Source organism: Myxocyprinus asiaticus, chromosome 3 (genome assembly GCF_019703515.2).
Source record: "Myxocyprinus asiaticus isolate MX2 ecotype Aquarium Trade chromosome 3, UBuf_Myxa_2, whole genome shotgun sequence".
NCBI lineage: Eukaryota > Metazoa > Chordata > Actinopteri > Cypriniformes > Catostomidae > Myxocyprinus > Myxocyprinus asiaticus.
Genome location: NC_059346.1, coordinates 52,214,366 through 52,233,228, shown reverse-complemented (window position 1 = coordinate 52,233,228; position 18,863 = coordinate 52,214,366). Strand labels below are relative to the sequence as shown.

The following is an 18,863-nucleotide window of genomic DNA, read 5'->3' as shown; positions in this document are numbered from 1 at the left end:
TGATATGCCATAGTTAAACTTTACCACAGACTGTTTTCACAATATTCTCCCTTTTAATGCATATGCCTTTATAGATGAGTGTAACATGACGGTTGGATTTCATGCACGTTATGAGTGTAAAATGTAGTTTTACCTGCTAGATTTAATGTGTGTCCATCAAAGATGATATCCAAGCACTCATAGAATAATGTCTCTCTTAATATCCTTTCTGTTCTTTAACTTTACAGTTATTCATCAAGAGGTAAAAAGAAGCATTCATTCTAGTCAGACATAGCGTGGAAACCGTGCAACTCTTCTCTTGTTAATATGCGCTCAGTCGAAAAGCACGTCTGTTCAGATGCTGGCTCTGAAGTGCTGATTTTCTTAGAGACCGTACCATTTTAGTGCTTGTCAAACAAATGAATTTAAACTCAAAGCTAAATATTTGCAAATAGAAACAATTATTTCAAACAGTGACAGCTCATCATTAATAATATATGAAATTTCATGACCATGTCAATTGATAAAACGTAGAATTTATACATTTTTAAAAAGCTAAAATGTGACTAATAATGATGACAACCAAATTTGAAATATACTGTATATATATATAGATACTGTGTATATAAAGAATATACACACTTTCACATACTATATATAGTGAATTTCCTTTTCTGACTGATTACCTCCTTTATATTTGTTAATGGTCCATTCATGCCATTACAAGTTTCCTACTTGAACGTATTGTTCACTTCACTCGTATTACAAGTTGGGAACTCAGAATTATATAAAAGCTCTGAGTTTTTCTGTGAAGTCCTTGTAAATGAAAAATTGGTGCTGGAAAAAGCACATGAAAGTCCTTGATTTCATTCAGTGATGCCTGTATGGACCGTGTAGAAAGCAGGCATATAAATCACATTAGTTGACACAATGGGAACTCTATTTGTTGCATTGTTTTATAACGCGTATGGAACTCTCACTTATTTTGGATCTCCTTCAACTTATTCACCTTATTAGGCTCTTATCAGAAACAGGATGACAATGATAAAATGCAAAATATTGTTGGCTGTCTAGATACTCAACATTTCTAATCAGATAAGATAAAGCAATGTCAGGCTGTGCATTGGTTAGATTTCTCTTTTAAATGTCAGTGTTCACTAATACACAGCCTCTTGCTTTTTGCTTTTATAAAGTGCTGGCAACGTTGAGGAAGCGTGTTTAAACACGAAAAATTGTTGTGTATATTAATAATCGGAATAAACAATTCTTACATCATGTAATGTAGTTCATTTAACTATAGCCTGTTAACAGACCCCAAGCAGCATAGCAACTTGGTCAGATAATATTGGTCAGGTTTGATGTACAATAGGAGTGTAACGGTTTATCTTGACACGATGCATCAAGATTAAACAATTTGACTGCGCATCATGGAGATGGGACATTTTTTCATTTTATTTTTTTAATTCAATTACTTTAGCGTCTTTTCTATCCAATTTGCACAACATCCTACGGCTACAAATGGAAATCACTTCACTGGAAAGGAGGAGCTCTAAAATACAATTGCACACTAGCAGCCACAGGTGTTGTACGATGGGTTCAGCCGAAAGTGAAACTAGCAGCGTGAGAGAGACGGGCTTTTTCAGCACGAGGGATTGAATGTCCGTTTTAAACGCGAGAGAAAGTTTATAGAGGTTTAATGAGAGTACAATTTTGTTTTATTTTTTACCTTTTTTACCCAATTTGGAATGCCCAATTCCCAGTGTGCTTTTAAGTCCTCGTGGTCGCGTAGTGATTCGCCTCAATCCAGGTGGTGGAGGATGAATCCCAGTTGCCTCCGTGTCCGAGACCATCATCCCGCGCATCTTATCACGTGGCTTGTTGAGCGTGTTGCCACGGAGACATGGCGCGTGTGGAGGCTTCACGCTATCCACCGCGGCATCCGCGCTCAACTCACTACGCGCCCCACCGAGAACGAACCACATTATAGTGATCACGAGGAGGCTACCCCATGTGACTCTACCCTCCTTAGCAACCGGGCCAATTCAGTTGCTTAGGAGACCTGGTTGGAGTCACTAAGCACACCCTGGATTCGAACACGCGACTCCAGGGGTGGTAGCCAGCATCTTTACCACTGAGCTACCCAGACCCTGAGAGTGCCATATTAATCCTAATTTCAAATGTAATGTCTGATTTGATTTCATCAGTAAATTATTATTTAACTGGATAAGCATGCACTTCCATTAAATATGTATTTTTGAAAAGAATATCTAGATGTTATCAGAGACAATATTATTTTAGAAAAATACAATTTTAATTTAAAATATTTTAAATGTATGTAATCAATAACAGTGTGTAAGCAGCATATGTTTCTAACATAATTCTGTATTTTCAGTAAGCAGAATTATTAGCTAATTGTTCCATTCGGTGTCACCATTGCCCTGTTCTGGGCTGTTTTTAGTCCCAGTACATCTCCAATGGATCATTTAGCCCTTTTAAAAACAGTGCTTTTAGCTACGTTTAAGGAATGTTTTGCATATGTCTATAAAGCAGTAATAACTCACGAACCGTGAGTTCAGTATCATCAACCGACTCGTGAGATGAGTGAACTGTTACATCCTTAATATACAATATGAGGTTCACAATTCGATATAATTTTGATTCGATATAGCAAAACTTGAATGACAAAGTATGACAGATTTTTTATTTATTTTTTACACAGTATGGGCAAAACATGACAAAATTTTGGTCAAAATGAATAATTTACTAGTTTGTAGTTTTAGCATCTTGTTCAGCACAAGAGCTGCTTTTACGGTAATGTTATTTTTTTTTTTTTTTTTTAGAATTGAGATCTAAACAGTGGCATCAGTGTTATTTTTTATTTTATTTTATTTTTTTCAAAATTGTGTATTAATAATAAAAAAAAAAACAGAATAATCGTGATTAAAATCTTTAGCAAAATAATCGTGTTTATCATTTTCACTATTAATTGCTCAGTTTGGACTTAATGGGTCTAGTTATGTTGCATTTTAAGATGATATAATTCTGATTGTTATCTCCCCTTTTCATAGTGATTGAATTGCATTGAAACGTTGATCGTGGTTGTTTTATTTGTCCACAGGAACTTGTCTCAGACACTAATCAGCATGTGAAATCTGCTCTGGCTTCAGTCATCATGGGCCTCTCCACCATCTTAGGCAAAGACAATACTGTTGAGCACCTGCTTCCCCTTTTCCTGGCCCAGCTCAAAGATGAGGTAAGCCTGCTGTGTGTGTGCGTGTGTGAGATACAGACAGCACAGGTCTGGCTGAGGTAATTTGCGTCACACTGCAGTCACAGATGAGACTTCTGTGCAACTGGCCACTTTGATCTTGATGAGGTGAGGCTTTGCTAATGCTGGCCTTTTAGTGGAAAGCAGGAAGCATTGAAGTGAGAGATGAATGGATGAGTGTAGCACACTTATCTATCATCTTCTCTTTTTGTTGCTTGCTGCTGTCTATATTGCGATCTCTTTATTTAAGCTGTCGTGGAGTAGACTTTGAACGTCTCTTCACGTTAACTGAACAAAATAAATAGAACAAGGCCAGCTCTTGCTTGCATTGATCCATGTTTAATGACAAGACAGTAAGCAGTTTTATATTCTTGTAAGAAAAATGTTGGAAAAAATAGTGTTGGTTTTAATTTTTAGCATGTTGTCAGCCCCCCGCCCTGCAAAAACTAAATCCAGTAGGGCACACTGTTCTGTGTGCATGTGTTGAGAAATCCACCAAGTATTATAATAATAGCATTTTTCATCGTCTTTGCTTTCTAAACCAAGGCTGATTACTGAGATTACTGTTGAAATTCTGTCTTTTCTCTCAGTGTCCAGAGGTCCGCCTCAACATCATCTCCAACTTGGACTGCGTAAATGAGGTGATTGGAATCCGACAGCTTTCCCAGTCTCTGCTTCCTGCTATCGTTGAACTGGCTGAAGATGCCAAGTGGAGAGTTCGACTGGCGATCATCGAGTACATGCCCCTTCTGGCTGGACAGCTGGTGAGTCCCAACCCTCACTGTCGTACAAAGGACATTTACCCTAGAGATCGGAAAGTTCCATTGGCCAGTTCCTATTCTTCAGTCTCTTCAAACATTTAACTGATCCTATTAGCTTATTACTTTCCAAGTCGTCGTGAGTTGTGTTCACTAATGTGTAACCAATTTGATGTATCCTTTTCTTTTCTGGTGCTTCCAGGGTGTAGAGTTCTTTGATGAGAAGCTGAATTCTCTCTGTATGGCGTGGCTCGTTGATCATGGTAGGTTACATGAGTGACTTTACTTGGCTTAAGCCTAGTGCACATAACAAGACCTACACATTGTAGGTGACCTTGTGTGCACTTTCCCACTGCGAGTTCTTACAGATCTATACAGTGGTGTGTGATATGCCGGTAGACATGACAAACCGGTAGAAATTTGACATCTGGTATACATTTTGGATTACCATCTCTATCACGGTTGCGCAAAATCGCCACCGCGTGGCAAGAAATTTGCACAGCATTCTATTCACGTTAAACATACGCGATACACATTCTGTCGGAGAAATGGAGGAGGTAGGTGGAATGGCTGCTGGTTCCTCAAATCCCTGTGAACGAGAAGATTAAGAGGAGGTTCAATTTCAGTTACATTCATCTGCCGAAGCATATTCAATCAAATTCATCTTGCGTTCAAAATATGCTTTTAATCGGACATGCGTAGCTTTGTTTCACATGATTTTTGCACGTGCTATCTCTGGTGTACGCCAGTCCAACAGGCTTCCCGTTTGTGCTCCAGAGACAGGAGAGTGCAGAGCAAATCACCCGCACTACTCAATCTCGATATTGTGACACAAACCACAAAAATTACGTGACTCCTTGTTTTTTTTTTTTTTTTCTCCCCTTTTCTCCCCAATTTGGTATGCCCAATTCCCATTGCACTCTAGGTCTTCGTGGTGGCATAGTGACTCGCCTCAATCTGGGTGGCGGAGGATGAATCTCAGTTGCCTCCACGTCTGAGAAAGTAAATCCGCGCATCTTATCACGTGACTTGTTGTTGAGCGCGTTACCGCGGAGATGTAGCACATGTAGAGACTCATGCTGTTCTCCGCGGCATCCACGCACAACTCACCATGTGCCCCACCGAGAGCGAGAACCACATTATAGTGACCACGAGGAGGTTACCCCATGTGACTCTACCCTCCCTAGCAACCAGGCCAATTGGTTGCTTTGGAAGCCTGACTGAAGGCACTCAGCAGGCCCTGGATTAAAATTTGCGACTCTAGGTGTGGTAGTCAGCGTCTTCACTTGCGTAGCTACCCAGGCCCCCAATTACGTGACTCTTTAAATTCTACTGAGTTTTTTTACCTTAAAGCACTATGGAGGAAGTAAAATATCTCAAACGGCAAGACGGCTTGATATTCTAACCAACACTGATTAGGACAATGTGCTAAAACTAGGGCTGCCCCCTAATAGTCGACCAAATGTTAGTCGATGAGAAGAGTCTTGGTTGACCAAGTTTTGATTGGTCGGTTGGTCGCAGAAAAAAAAAAACTCAACAGGAAACCGACGAACACCGGTATTACCGCTGGTTTGACGCTAGGTGGTACTATGGGGTAATTTTCGTTAAGCAGGGTTAGGGTTAAGCCTACACAATAAAGCAAAGACACCTTGATTTCAAACTTTGAATTTTATTTTGTATTTATTTTAACAAAAAATGTAAATGAAACTGGAAAAAAATTGTGCAATTAAAATGTGTGTTGTTCAACTTTTTGAAAGATGGCTTTACAACAGTTGTGAAGGGCAACATCTCTCTGGCAAAGAACCTACATCATCTGTGCATTCTCTACTGGACGGGTATTTCGTTGTCCGGGAAAATACATCATGTGTGTGAATAAATTTGTTTTGTTCCCTCCTTCACGATATATATATATATATATATATATATATATATATATATATATATATATATATATATATATATATATATATATTGCAATATCCAATTAAATCAGCAACCCCTGGGCTGAGGGATTGGTGAATATTCTTGTTTTAGTGATTTTGCATTGAAAATTAAATACATTTATTTAAAAAACGAAAAACTTAAATCAAATACATTTCTAAATTCAAACTGCACTCCAAACGAAATGAAAAAGCAATTAAAATAATGAAGTGATCAAAAAAATAAGTAACCACCTTTCCATTTACCGTCAGACGAGTATCCGTCTAAACATGCAGGTGGAAAATTACTTAAATGAAGACATAAAAACAATTACAAATGTACAAATAATAATTCTAAGGATGATAATAATCACTGAAATATAAATAATGGTTCAAGGTGAACGTGTTTTTGTATTATTTCATGATTTAATCACAGATGTATGGGCTGCAGAGTTGCGTTCACAATGAACTGTTCTGTGGAAAAAAATGAACTCAAAGCACCTCCTGAGCTGAGATGTCTGAGGTCATTTGCAGCACTCATAGACGATACTGTTCTTGCAAAATAAATAAAAATAATTCAGAAGACAGAAACAAAGAAAGAGTGAGAACCTTTTACATGTCTGTGTTCCACGAGACTGCACACCTCCGTACAAACAGCATGTCATACAGAGACGGCTTTTCTGTCATCTGTTCTTAATAATATAATAAAGTGTTTCTTCAAGCGCGTGTCTGTGTCTACAGGCAAATTATTTGTAATATTAATTTGATAATAGTAATAACAATAATAATAATAATTTAACACATTAATGGGAAAACGAGCCAAATATCATCTTGACATCGTCAAAGGCATCAGCTATTGGCGATCACTCTGACCATCATCGATCCCCGAGATCATCGTCTGTCTGCAAAACCCTAATGTGCATTTCTCTCTATAAATTAACACAATGTTCAGACAGTCTTCTTGCTGGTTTTTCTGACACATTTAGAATCATTACTGCTTCGTGTGTGTGTGCTTGTAAAAATGTGTATTTTAAAGGCTCATTATTACGGTTTAGTATTTCTCTGTAATGTAGAACAGTGTTAGCAATGTTACTTATAACATTCTTTCTCAGCCCTAGAACTCAAACCATTTTCTGATGCCCCCAAAATATACATATTTAAGTAGTGAAATTAATATCATAAACGTGGGACAACTAGTCGACTAATGGCATAAACTAACGCCTACCAGTCGACTAGGAAAATCTTTGGTCGGGGGCAGCCCTAGCTAAAACAATGTGTCATGCGCCAACAATTATGTGTCATGCAGGTTTTTAAACTACACATCATCACCTTAAAATTCTATTTGAATTGTTAGATATTAGGAAACAAACTGGCCATGTTTGCCTTCAGATATCCATATATTTTCTATAGAGATGACTTAAATCACTAAGAGCCTAATGAAGTGTTTTTGTTGGATATTATTTAACTTATTTATTACATCCTTTGTGCATTGCTTTGAGATGATGATGATGAGTTTCTTGAGGAAAGTTTATAATAATAATAAGAATGTTAGTTACAACATCAAATTTAGCATTATCATCTTAACATCTGTCTCTGGCATGAGGTACAATATGTTGGTAAACTAATATGTTGGTCTGTTTGACCCTCAGTATATGCCATCAGAGAAGCAGCTACCTGTAACCTGATGAAGCTGGTGGAGAAGTTTGGAGCAGAGTGGGCACAGAACACCATTGTACCCAAAGTCCTGGGCATGGCCAATGACCCCAACTACCTGCACAGAATGACTACCCTTTTCTGCATCAATGTAAGTCACTGTTTATCAGCTATTACAAGCTGCTGTTGAGTCACAGAGATAAGTATGATGCTAATGCACAGTTGGCAAAGCGCAGTTTGACGTATGTTTTGACACTAACATAATTATAATCTGTGGTGTTATATCATCTTATAATGGTGCATGATGTATTTGGCTGCTACATCAAACGTTTGAATGACTTTACGACTGCAATGCTATTTTTGCACTCTAAACAGCATCTACAATTAATACTACGGCTTTCATGATAATGAAATTTGGCTGACGATTAATTGTCAAACAAATAATTGCGATTATGATGATTAATTGTCATACAAATTGTCATATTTCTTAAGGTGTGCTTTTTTTTTCCTGTGTGTGTGTTTCATAAACTTTAAGAAGTCAGGGCCGCCACAGTCTAGGTAATTAATGGGAAACACTGATTTACTTATATTATACTTAAATAATATTTGATTATTATGCAATAGTAAAATATTTCTGTCCTAATTTCTTAACTTTATTAAGTTATTTTAATGCTCTGATTAATCCCACAAGCCCTTATTTGTCATGAAGCAAAACTTTTGAGATTTTGTTTCATAATTTCATCACGCCACAGAAGTAGAATAAACATGTGTCTCCTCCTCTGCGTCACTGCTTGTTATTAAAACTGCATATTTGAACCCGAAATGGCCAAGATAATTTGTCATTACACGATCGTTTAAAGTGAAGCCGGTGTGCTTTGTGCTCACTATCAGAGTTTTTAGTTTATATTTTTGCGGGAGTTTGGCGCCAGCCTCCGCTGAAAGCGTGCACATCAGAGCGCTTGAGAGGCTCTTCACGCACTCTTCCAGACAGGAGCTGCTCTGGTTGAGATCCATGGTGCAGCTCAGTGATGCTCCGAGTTCAACTGAATGTTACACAAACACACCGTTCATGACATGTATACAATACATTCGCTTAAAATTCCATTATTTGGGTATTAAAATGTGATTGGAATTGAAATGCCCAACAATCGCTGTTATCTCAGATACCCACGGTTAGATCAAATAACCATGATCAGGCGGTTATTTAATAATCAAACCAGGCCTAGTTAATACAACCACCCAATGGCTCTGTTCCAAAACATAGTGAGCTGTCTAGATAGACACACATGCTTGAATTGAAACCTCTTAACTGACTGATTCATAGACAGCAACTTAAGAGCCTCAGAAATAGCGTTCCTCACGCAAAGTGCACAGGATACCGACTCATAATTGATTTTTATTGGCTAAAATTGCATCGGCACCCAGTCCACTGACCCTTTGTTTTTTAGGCTTTGTCTGAGGTGTGTGGCCAGGAGATTACCACCAAACATATGCTCCCTGTAGTTTTGAAGATGTCCAATGACCAGGTTGCCAATGTACGCTTCAATGTGGCCAAATCTCTTCAGAAGATTGGACCTGTGCTGGACAGCAAGTATGTGATTACAATATCATCTATATTTGTATTTATCTCAATTTGATTTTGTATTGATCATTTCTTATCGCTAAAAAAAACTCATAATGGGACTCACTTTAGGGTCATGCTTCTAATACGTTTTTTTCATTACAGCTGTCTGCAGACAGAAGTGAAACCAGTGCTGGAGAAACTGGCATCCGATCAAGACATGGATGTCAAATACTTTGCCCAAGAGGCCATCAGTGGTGAGTTCAGCATCTATTGAATGGCGAGATTCGTATAGGACATTGAAATAAAAAAAGTCACATTTGTAAAATTTGATACGCTTCTTAAAGGTGAAGTGTGTTATTTCTGTGGCATAAAACAGAATTAAAAAAATTCAAAAGCCCACAGAGGCCATAAACTAAGTCATCATTTTGTAAAAACATAATTAGTGGTGTTGCTAAGACAAGCATCACTATAATAATAATAATAATACCTTTTATTTATAATGTGCTTTTCTTACACTCAGAGCGCTACAAGATTGAATAAACACATAACACACAACAGCAACCACCATACCAACAAATTTAAAAAGACTAAACACAAAATTACTAACATACAGCAGCAACCACACATAAAACTAATATTAATAAATATTAAAAGACTACCTTAAATGAGTCTTAAGTAACTTCTTAAAACAATCCAAGGTTGGGGTGTTTCTAATAGTAAAAGGAAGAGCATTCCATAGCTTAGGGCCTCTGAAAGAGAAAGCTCTTTCCCCCATAGATTTAAGTTTGCAGGAGGGCTGCTGAAGTGCAAATTAATTGGCAGAACGTGAGGGAGTGTAGGGCGTATCAAGACTGCAGAGATACTCTGGTGCAATACCGTGAACTGCTTTATATGTTAAAATGAGAGTTTTAAAATCAATACGAGCATGGAAGCCAGTGCAACTGCGAGAGCACAGGGGTAATGTGTAGACATGGTGAGGTGTGTGTAAGAACACAAGCAGCAGAGTTCTGAATATACTGAAGCCTATTTAAGGTTTTTGCTGGTAGGCCAGAAAAGAGGGCATTGCAGTAATCCAGCCTAGAGGTGATAAAGGCATGGATAAGCCTTTCTGCATCAGCCAGAGAGAGGAAGGGCCTAAGTCAGGCAATATTTCTAAGGTTGTAAAAGGCTGTTTTGGAAATATTCGTAATGTGTGCATCATATGTCAACTGAGCGTCAAAGATGACACCCAGGTTCTGCACTTGAGAGGAGGGAAGCACACCGCTGTTGTCAACCATCAATTTAAGATTTAGGTCAACTTTACGTGTAGCAGCCAGTGTACCAGTGAGCTTGAGCTCCGTTTTGGAACAGTTCAGCTTAAGAAAATTATGCTGCATCCAGGTATGAATTTTATGCAGACACTCCGTCAGCACAGTTAAAGTGCAGTTAATATCAGGGCCAGTGTTGATGTAGATTTGTGCATCATCAGCATAGCAGTGATAACCAAGGTCATACTTCCCAATAATCTGCCCGAGGGGAAGCATATAAATGCTGAATAGAGTGGGGCCCAACACTGACCGCTGTGGAACACCCTGATGCACTGGTACAGTCTCAGACTTATTATTCCCCAAGATGACAAACTGAGAGCGGTCTGTAAGATAAGATCTGAACCAGTCCAGCACTGTCCCAGAAAGACCAAGCCAGCTGTGCAGCCTGTCCAGTAAGATGGTGTGTGATATAGTGTCAAATGCAGCACTGAGGTGTAGCAAGACCAAAATACTGCATGCACCTGTGTCATCTGCAATAAGTAGGTCATTCATGACCCTCACCAATGCTGTCTCAGTGCTATGCCCAGTTCTAAAACCTGATTGAAATTGTTCAAATAAATGATTTCGAGATAAGTATGTAATTGTGCTGCAACAGCACGCTCCAGAACCTTTGCCAAAAAAGGGAGATTGGATATGGGCCTATAATTTGACAAATCAGAGGCATCACATCCAGGCTTTTTTGGGACTGGTGTGATTGCTGCTATTTTGAGTGTCGGGGGAACCGATCCAGATTTTAATGAGGAGTTCACAGTTGAGGTGATATGAGGACTAATAGATAGAAAACAGCCCTTGAGAACAGATGATGGAAGGGGATCAAGAATACAGTTAGTTGAGTTCATGGACATAATGGTTCTGACAATGAAATCAGTTGTAAAACTCGAAAAAGCATGAGTCACAAAATTTGTTGGTAGAATCTGAGGCAACTTGGACAGAGGGACAGAAGCTATTGAGTTGTTTATATTCTCAATCTTACCAATGAAATAATTGAGAAACATATTACATTGGTCTACAGATGAACAAGTAGATGAACAACTATTGCTCTTACTTTGGGTTTAGGATTTGAACAAACCCCTAAATGTGAATATTAAACTTTGGCGCATATTTGTCGCACTCTCTTTCTACTGACATGAATGATACCTGAAATTGTGACGAGTTGTACTAGTACTTTTTAAGTGATTGGACTTAAGACTTTCACCTCTCTGATGATAAAATGGTTGAAAAATCCCATAGACTTTCATTAACTCTTAAATGCATGGGTGTTTTGCCAAACATTATTAAATATATTACATCTTTAGTGACCTGGCACGTAAACAGTATATATCAAAAATGGATTTAAAAAATGTCCTGATAGTGTACAATTTTTAAAGTGTTTTTTAGACAATTTGAAAATAATATAATGGAATATATTCTGTTATATTTTGATGTTTTATTTTTCATATCAAACAAATAGCAACAAATAACAGAACAGATTTCATTACTTCCACGCTGAAATTTTGAGACGCTTCTGGCTATCAGACACATATTGAGCTACACATAACACAAGCTACATTCATGTATGTTCTCAGGCACTTATTAAGTCTAAATAGACATACAATGATGTACAAAGAAATAGATATCATGTACATAAAATACATAACGTGATAGACATACAAAGCAATAGATATCCTGTGATGGTAAACATATAGAGATATAAAATCATCATAAAAATATGAATTATGGAAGCACAAATATATTTTGCGACACTTGCATATCTTGGGTCACTAAAGACCCTATACACTTTTGGTAATTATTCATAAGGGAAAGATTAAGGAATACTAAAGAAATGGGGGCATAACTAAAAAAAAATGATGAGGTAAGAGGGGTGGAACGAGGTACACCCAGTACACCCTGGCAACCTGAGTTTCCATCCACAGTTTGTGAATTTTGGGATATTGCATAAAAAATGCTGGATGGAAACACCAAAATACAAATTAAACCTCCAGAATGCATGCAAAAAATGTATACGCTCACTTGAGGTGGACACAATTATTACCTCAATATAAAAACAATAGGAGTCAGAGAAAGCAAATGGAAACGTATGTGTGTGTGTGGTTTAAGTAGGCCTGTTGGGATTATTAAATAATCGTCTGATCGCGGTTATGTGATAATTTTGCACTTTAAATTCATCACATTTTACTGTCCAAAAAAAAAGAATGTTTGAGTGTCTCATTCACTTGAACTCACTGAGCCGCACCGAACCGCACTGAGTGCAGCTCCTGAAGAGTGCGTGAAGATTAATCACTTCAGAACCAGACTTGAAGTGCTGCGATGTATGCGCCGTCTGGGGAGGTTAGCTCCAAACACCCGCGAAAATATAAACTAGAAGTTTAGTGGACACAGAGCGCTCCGGTTTCACTTTAATATAATGATCGTGTAATGGCAAATGTTATTTGTCGTTGTGGGTTCAGACACGAAGTGTTAATGGTATGAAGTGACAAAGAGTCCCAGATGATAGAATGAAGAAACACAGAATCTCAAATTTCTTTCTTGATATAAAATAAGGGCTTGTGGGTTTAATTAGAGAGCCTTAAAAATAACTTGTGAAAGTGAAGATATTTGGACAGAAATATTTTACAATTGCACACTTTAATGTAATATATTATAATAGCTATTGGGGTTGGCTGGGTTCCAACAACAGTGTAGAAGCAAAATGGACCAAGACTAAAATTGACCAAGAAAGAGAGAGAGAGATTTTAAGTATTTTGATATTTAAAATGTTATTTTTAAATGCATTCATAAGTTTTTAAAGCCATAAAGGAAATCATATAAAAGTGAAATATGAATAAATGACTTCTTAAAGTTTATGAAGCACACATACAGTTGAAGTCAGAAGTTTACATAAACTTAGATTGAAGTAATTAAATCTCATTTAACCACTCCACAGATTACATATTAGCAAACCATAGTTTTGGCAAGTCCTTCAGGACATCTTCTTTGTGCATGACACGAGTAATTGTTCCAACAATTGTTTACAGACAGATTGTTTCACTTTTAATTGACTATAACACAGTTCCAGTGGGTCAGAAGTTTACATACACCAAGTTAACTGTGCCTTTTTTAGGCAGCTTGTAAAAGTCCAGAAAATTATTTCAAGCTTTTAGGCAATTAGCCAATTAGCTTCTGATTGGCTAATTGGCTAATCAGAGTCAATTGGGGGTGTACCTGTGGATGTATTTTAAGGCCTACCTTCAAACTCAGTGACTCTTTGCTTGACATCATGGGAAAATCAAAAGAAATCAGCCAAGGCTTCAGAAAACAAATTGTGGACCTCCACAAGTCTGGTTCATCCTTGTGAGCAATTTCCAAATGCCTGAAGGTACCACGTTCATCTGTACAAACAATAGTACGCAAGTATAAGTGCCATGGGACCACACAGCTATTCTGTCTCCTAGAGATTAATGTAGTTTGGTGCGAAAAGTGCAAATCAATCCCAGAACAACAGCAAAGGACCTTGTGAAGATGCTGGAGGAAACAGGTTGACAAGTATCTATATCCACAGTAAAAACGAGTCCTATATTGACATAACCTGAAAGGCTGTTCAGCAAGGAAGAAGCCACTGCTAAAAAACTGCCATTAAAAAGCCAAACTACAGTTTGCAAGTGCACATGGGGACAAAGATCTTACTTTTTGGAGGAATGTCCTCTGGTCTAATGAAACAAAAATTGAACTGTTTGGCCATAATTACCATCGTTATGTTTGGAGGAAAAAGGGTGAGGCTTGCAAGACGAAGAACACCATCCCAACCGTGAAGCATGGGGGTGGCTGCATCATGTTGTGGTGGTGCTTTGCTGCAGGAGGGACTGGTGTATTTCACAAAATAGATGGCATCATGAGGGAGGAAGATTATGTGGATATATTGAAGCAACATCTCAAGACTTCAGCCATGAAGTTAAACCTTGGTTGCAAATGGGTCTTCCAAATGGACAATGACTCCAAGCATACCTCCAAAGTTGTGGCAAAATGGCTTAAGGACAACAAAGTATTGGAGTGGCCATCACAAAGCCCTGACCTCAATCCGATAGAAAATTTGTGGGCAGAACTGAAAAAGCATGTGCGAGCAAGGAGGCTTTTACAAACCTGACAGTTACACCAGTTCTGTCTGGAGGAATGGGCCAAAATTCAGCAATTTATTGTGAGAAGCTTGTGGAAGGCTAACCAAAAGTTTGACCCAATTAAAACATTTAAAGGCAATGCTACTAAATATTAAAGTGTTTTTAAACTTCTGACAATAAAAGCTGCAATAAATCATTCTCTCTACTATTATTTTGACATTTCACATTCTTAAATTAAAATAGTGATCCTAACTGACCTACGACAGGGAATGTTTTCTACGATTAAATGTCAGGAATTGTGAAGAACTTAAAGAGTTTAAATGTATTTGGATAAGGTTTATGTAAACTTCTAACTGTACACCCATGACAAAGGCATGACAATTTCTTTGACAATTGATCATCATAATCGCTATTATTTGTTTGACAAATAATCGTCAGCCAAATTTCATAATCATGACAGCCCTAGGTTCAAGCAAGACCTGACCCACACACATCAACCCACCCAATCACAAGCACACACATACACACAAACATACAGCACATAAGTATATTTATTCTAATGTAAATTTGGAGCATTTACTTTATATAAAATTAGTAAATTTTAAATGTTTTAATTGGGGAGACGTTTTGACTTTTGAACTGTGATTTAACTATTTGACCCTCTCAACAGTAGTACGTATAGCATCTCAAATGTTGCTCTGGTTATTCTAAAATGCCAAAGCCTGTCATCAAATTGATTGGCTACTATTACTTCCCAAAACTGCCTGACACGCTTTCGCTCCCAGACATAAGGCATCTGCCGGCGATCGCAAGCAAATATGAGGTTTGTGAGACCGGTTCTAAACCACAAGTAAAAGCCGCAACTTCCATTTATGTGCAGGCTTTCCTGGAAGTAAAGATTTTGTTCTCTTGAACACATGAGATGGAAACGCTGCTTTATTCACAGATTGTTTTAGTGTTATTCTTTTTTTCTTTTTGCATAAATTAAATTCGTAACCTAATGACTAATGCTGTGGCAACCACCCAGAACACTAGAATCGTGGCAGAGGGTTTTTACAAATCTGCCCTTGCCAACAATTCTCTTTTGGTTTCTCCCTACAGTTCTTGCCCTGGCCTAAAGTACCTTCTTGCTGAACACAAGACCCAACTCAAGCTGACCTCCATTATATTTATTGACATCCAGGATCATCCACTGGACTGTTAATGGAGAATCAATGTGTTCTGTTCCCTCTCAGTGAGAAATGTTTTGGGGAAACTTGGCTTCTGTCAGTGTTTTGTCAGATTATAACTCTCTTCACCCTCAGCCTTGAATGAACGTTCACCACACACCATCTTACTTTTCGTTCTTACCCCACAATAAGGCTGGCACCAAACACCCTTCCCTGCTCTGTGTATTTTGCTAACCCTCATCTTAGTGTCTCTTAGATGGCGTTTTACTGTTTGCGTAACAATGTAATGACTGCTTAGCCATTATTGCATCATAGAATTAGAAAAAGCATTTTATTAGATGTAATGATTGAGATGTCAGTTGTCCAGATTTTACTGTAATGCATAACTTCAGTCACCAACATAATCTGATGGGCTGAACCGTGTTTGCTCTTACTGCTGATATTAATACTGCATGAGTTTTGACCCATGCATGCATACATCATGGCAAAGGGTGAATCACTTCTGCTACTGTCGTTTAATTAATCTATTCCTGTAGCCCTCTTGTCTTACACTGACTGTTGTTGGACCAAGACTCCTGAAAGCACTAGCCGCATGTCCATGCATTCAGTGGCATACTCTTATACTCTTCTCCCAATTCCTAAAAAAAAAAAGCTTATTTTCTTAAAGGGACCACAAAAATTTTTGATCTCCTTCCTGTAACTGTAATAACAAAGGATAGGTATTCATAAACGGCCCTGTTTATTTTTAGATGGCAAGCCCTTTTCTGTGCCATTGACTATATTGCACATTTTCTGTGAATTTGTTTTTCTTTTATTATTATTTTTCTAAAGATGTCTACCTTGTGTCCTTTGTATGAATGCTTCTGCATGCTTCTTGCACACAGGTTACATAGGCCATCAGTATATATTGAGGAGAACCTCGATTAACCACAGGACACGTATATAACAGTGATGGTTAATCCCTCTCCCCAATTTTCCGGACACATTTGCTTTGCTTGTGATGTTGACTTTCCAATTCCTCTTCAGCTTCAGCGTGCAGCCAGTATAGTAGTATCTTCTGTGTTATGAGTGTCAACAGAATGTGCTTTGGGTTTTATATGAATATGGTCACATTGCCCTTGATAGAAGGGGAAACTCAATAAAAATATTATATAACCTGATTTAACTGTGCATGGTCTTTTTGTAATCCAATACAATAAATGCAATACAGTAAAATGCAATGTATCATAAGGACAAATATGAACTGCATCTGAACAGAACTATTGGGAGTCAAGAATTTGGGTGTCAAGATTAAGTATCTTGGAGACTCAGTTGCCCATGTGTGCCTTAATTCCTCGTGATAAGTATTTTTTTTTTTGTAATTAAATCTGTCCTAAGAGAGAGAATAATTGTATTTTCTTGTCTGGAAAACCACATTCAAATGAAATGCATTCGAACTAAAATCAGGAGTTTTTTTTTTTTTTTAAGCTTCAAAATCCTTTTTATTCTTACAACCGGGCCACTAATAGTCTGTGAGAGCTCTTTCATCGCTTTGACCATTTGTTCCGACAAGGCTGTTATCTATAATCTAAATTCTGTAGCTGCTGCTGTCGTGCTGGCTGATGAACCGTTTACTGCTGGAACATCACGACTCACCTTTTGAGTGTTAGTGCTATTCTACTCCACCAAATCATCAGGGGAAATTAGCCAGCTCTCTACATTATGCAGCACTCCTGTTCGTTCAGCAGCTCTGCCGTTATATCTTTATGCTGTCGAGACACAAAAGAACTGTCTAAAGTTACCTTTTGTCTGGTCCTCTGGGAAATAAGTTTGATTTACTATGACAGAATGGCTGTTCTCAGGTTCTCATTGTTCTTTTGCAATATTTCTCTACTGTTTGGTTTGGGACCAGTGATGACAAATTACAGCTTGCAAGCACCACATGCAGTTTAGAGCTTTAAAGCAGTGGTTCTCAACTGGTTTTGCTTCAAGACCCAGATTTTACAGTGGACATATGGCGATCACACAGTTCCAAAATTGCTTATCGTGATTTAGTACTGTGGCTATTCTCTCTAGAAGTAGCCGTCCAGCCAAGATGACTCAAAGGGCACAGTGCAGCATGCTTAATGGATACAGGATAATGTCAGGGAGGCTGGGCGACAGCTGAAGCTCAGTAGAAGTTGGGTGATGCAGCAGGACAATGACCCTAAACACTGAAGTAAATTCACTACAGAGTTGCTTAAAAAAAAAAGAAAATCCACCTTTTGGAGTGGCCCAGTCAGAGCCCTTTGGTATTCAAAAATGGCACCTTCCTTTGGTATTCGTAGTCATTTTTGACCAGAAGATTTAGATGTGTAACACTTTTTATTTTTTATTTTTTGATGATGATGATTATAATGATGCCATTTTTTTCTTCCCTTAAGTAAGAACAATAAACTTATGCATTCCTTTTGGGGTTTTATGCTATTTTGATCTTATTTATATGTAAAGTTCAAAATGTTACCATTAATTTGAGACCAGGGTTGGGCAACTATTTTGGTAAAGGGGCCACATCGGGCTTTATGTAGTGCGTAGGGGGCCACATTGTATTCCTTTTGAGATACAATATTCTCCATTGATTTGGTTTTTGTATCTTTTAAGCCCAGAAATAGTTGTGCACTCAATTTTCTGATGTGTATATTTGACTGATGGGACTATTCTGCAAAGTTAGATACTTTTCTATCAGGCATTAAAAAACTGAATAAAGGCTGAGCTTATTATAAATGATTTACCATCTACTACCCTGTTAATTTATTATTCAATTTAACACTCTCTACATCAAGGGTCTGTTTTAATAAAAAATCAAAAATCACAGAAATTTTAATGTTTGTCACAAAGCGGGCGAGTTTACTTATTCTCAAAACATTACCCGTTTACACACTAAATGTGCGTTAGGTCCCAATGCAAGATAACTGAAATATCAAATGGGGAAAAAAATGCGTTTAGAATAAATGAGCCACGGGCCACATTAAACCATGTGGAGGGCCGGATCCGGCCCATGGGCCGTAAATTGCCCAGGTCTGGTTTAGACTGAGGACTTGTTGTATCTTAATTTTATATTTTATCACAAGATATGCATTTGGATATATATTTAGACATTATCAAACTATTTTTTGTCAAAGTTTAACATTTTAAAA

General features: G+C 37.8%; 1 protein-coding gene across 1 annotated transcript in view; it reads left to right on the top strand.

The window, feature by feature from the left end:
• Positions 1-16,868, top strand: part of LOC127426859 (serine/threonine-protein phosphatase 2A 65 kDa regulatory subunit A beta isoform-like) — a 30,118-nt gene extending 13,250 nt beyond the window's left edge. Inside the window, exons 9-15 of the mRNA XM_051673900.1 lie at positions 3,098-3,232; positions 3,838-4,011; positions 4,208-4,268; positions 7,574-7,728; positions 9,026-9,168; positions 9,304-9,395; positions 15,641-16,868. Coding sequence (XP_051529860.1) covers positions 3,098-3,232; positions 3,838-4,011; positions 4,208-4,268; positions 7,574-7,728; positions 9,026-9,168; positions 9,304-9,395; positions 15,641-15,657 — 777 coding nt within the window. The 3' untranslated portion in view covers positions 15,658-16,868. The remainder of the gene's footprint in view (positions 1-3,097; positions 3,233-3,837; positions 4,012-4,207; positions 4,269-7,573; positions 7,729-9,025; positions 9,169-9,303; positions 9,396-15,640) is intronic.
• The last annotated feature ends 1,995 nt before the right edge of the window (positions 16,869-18,863 follow it).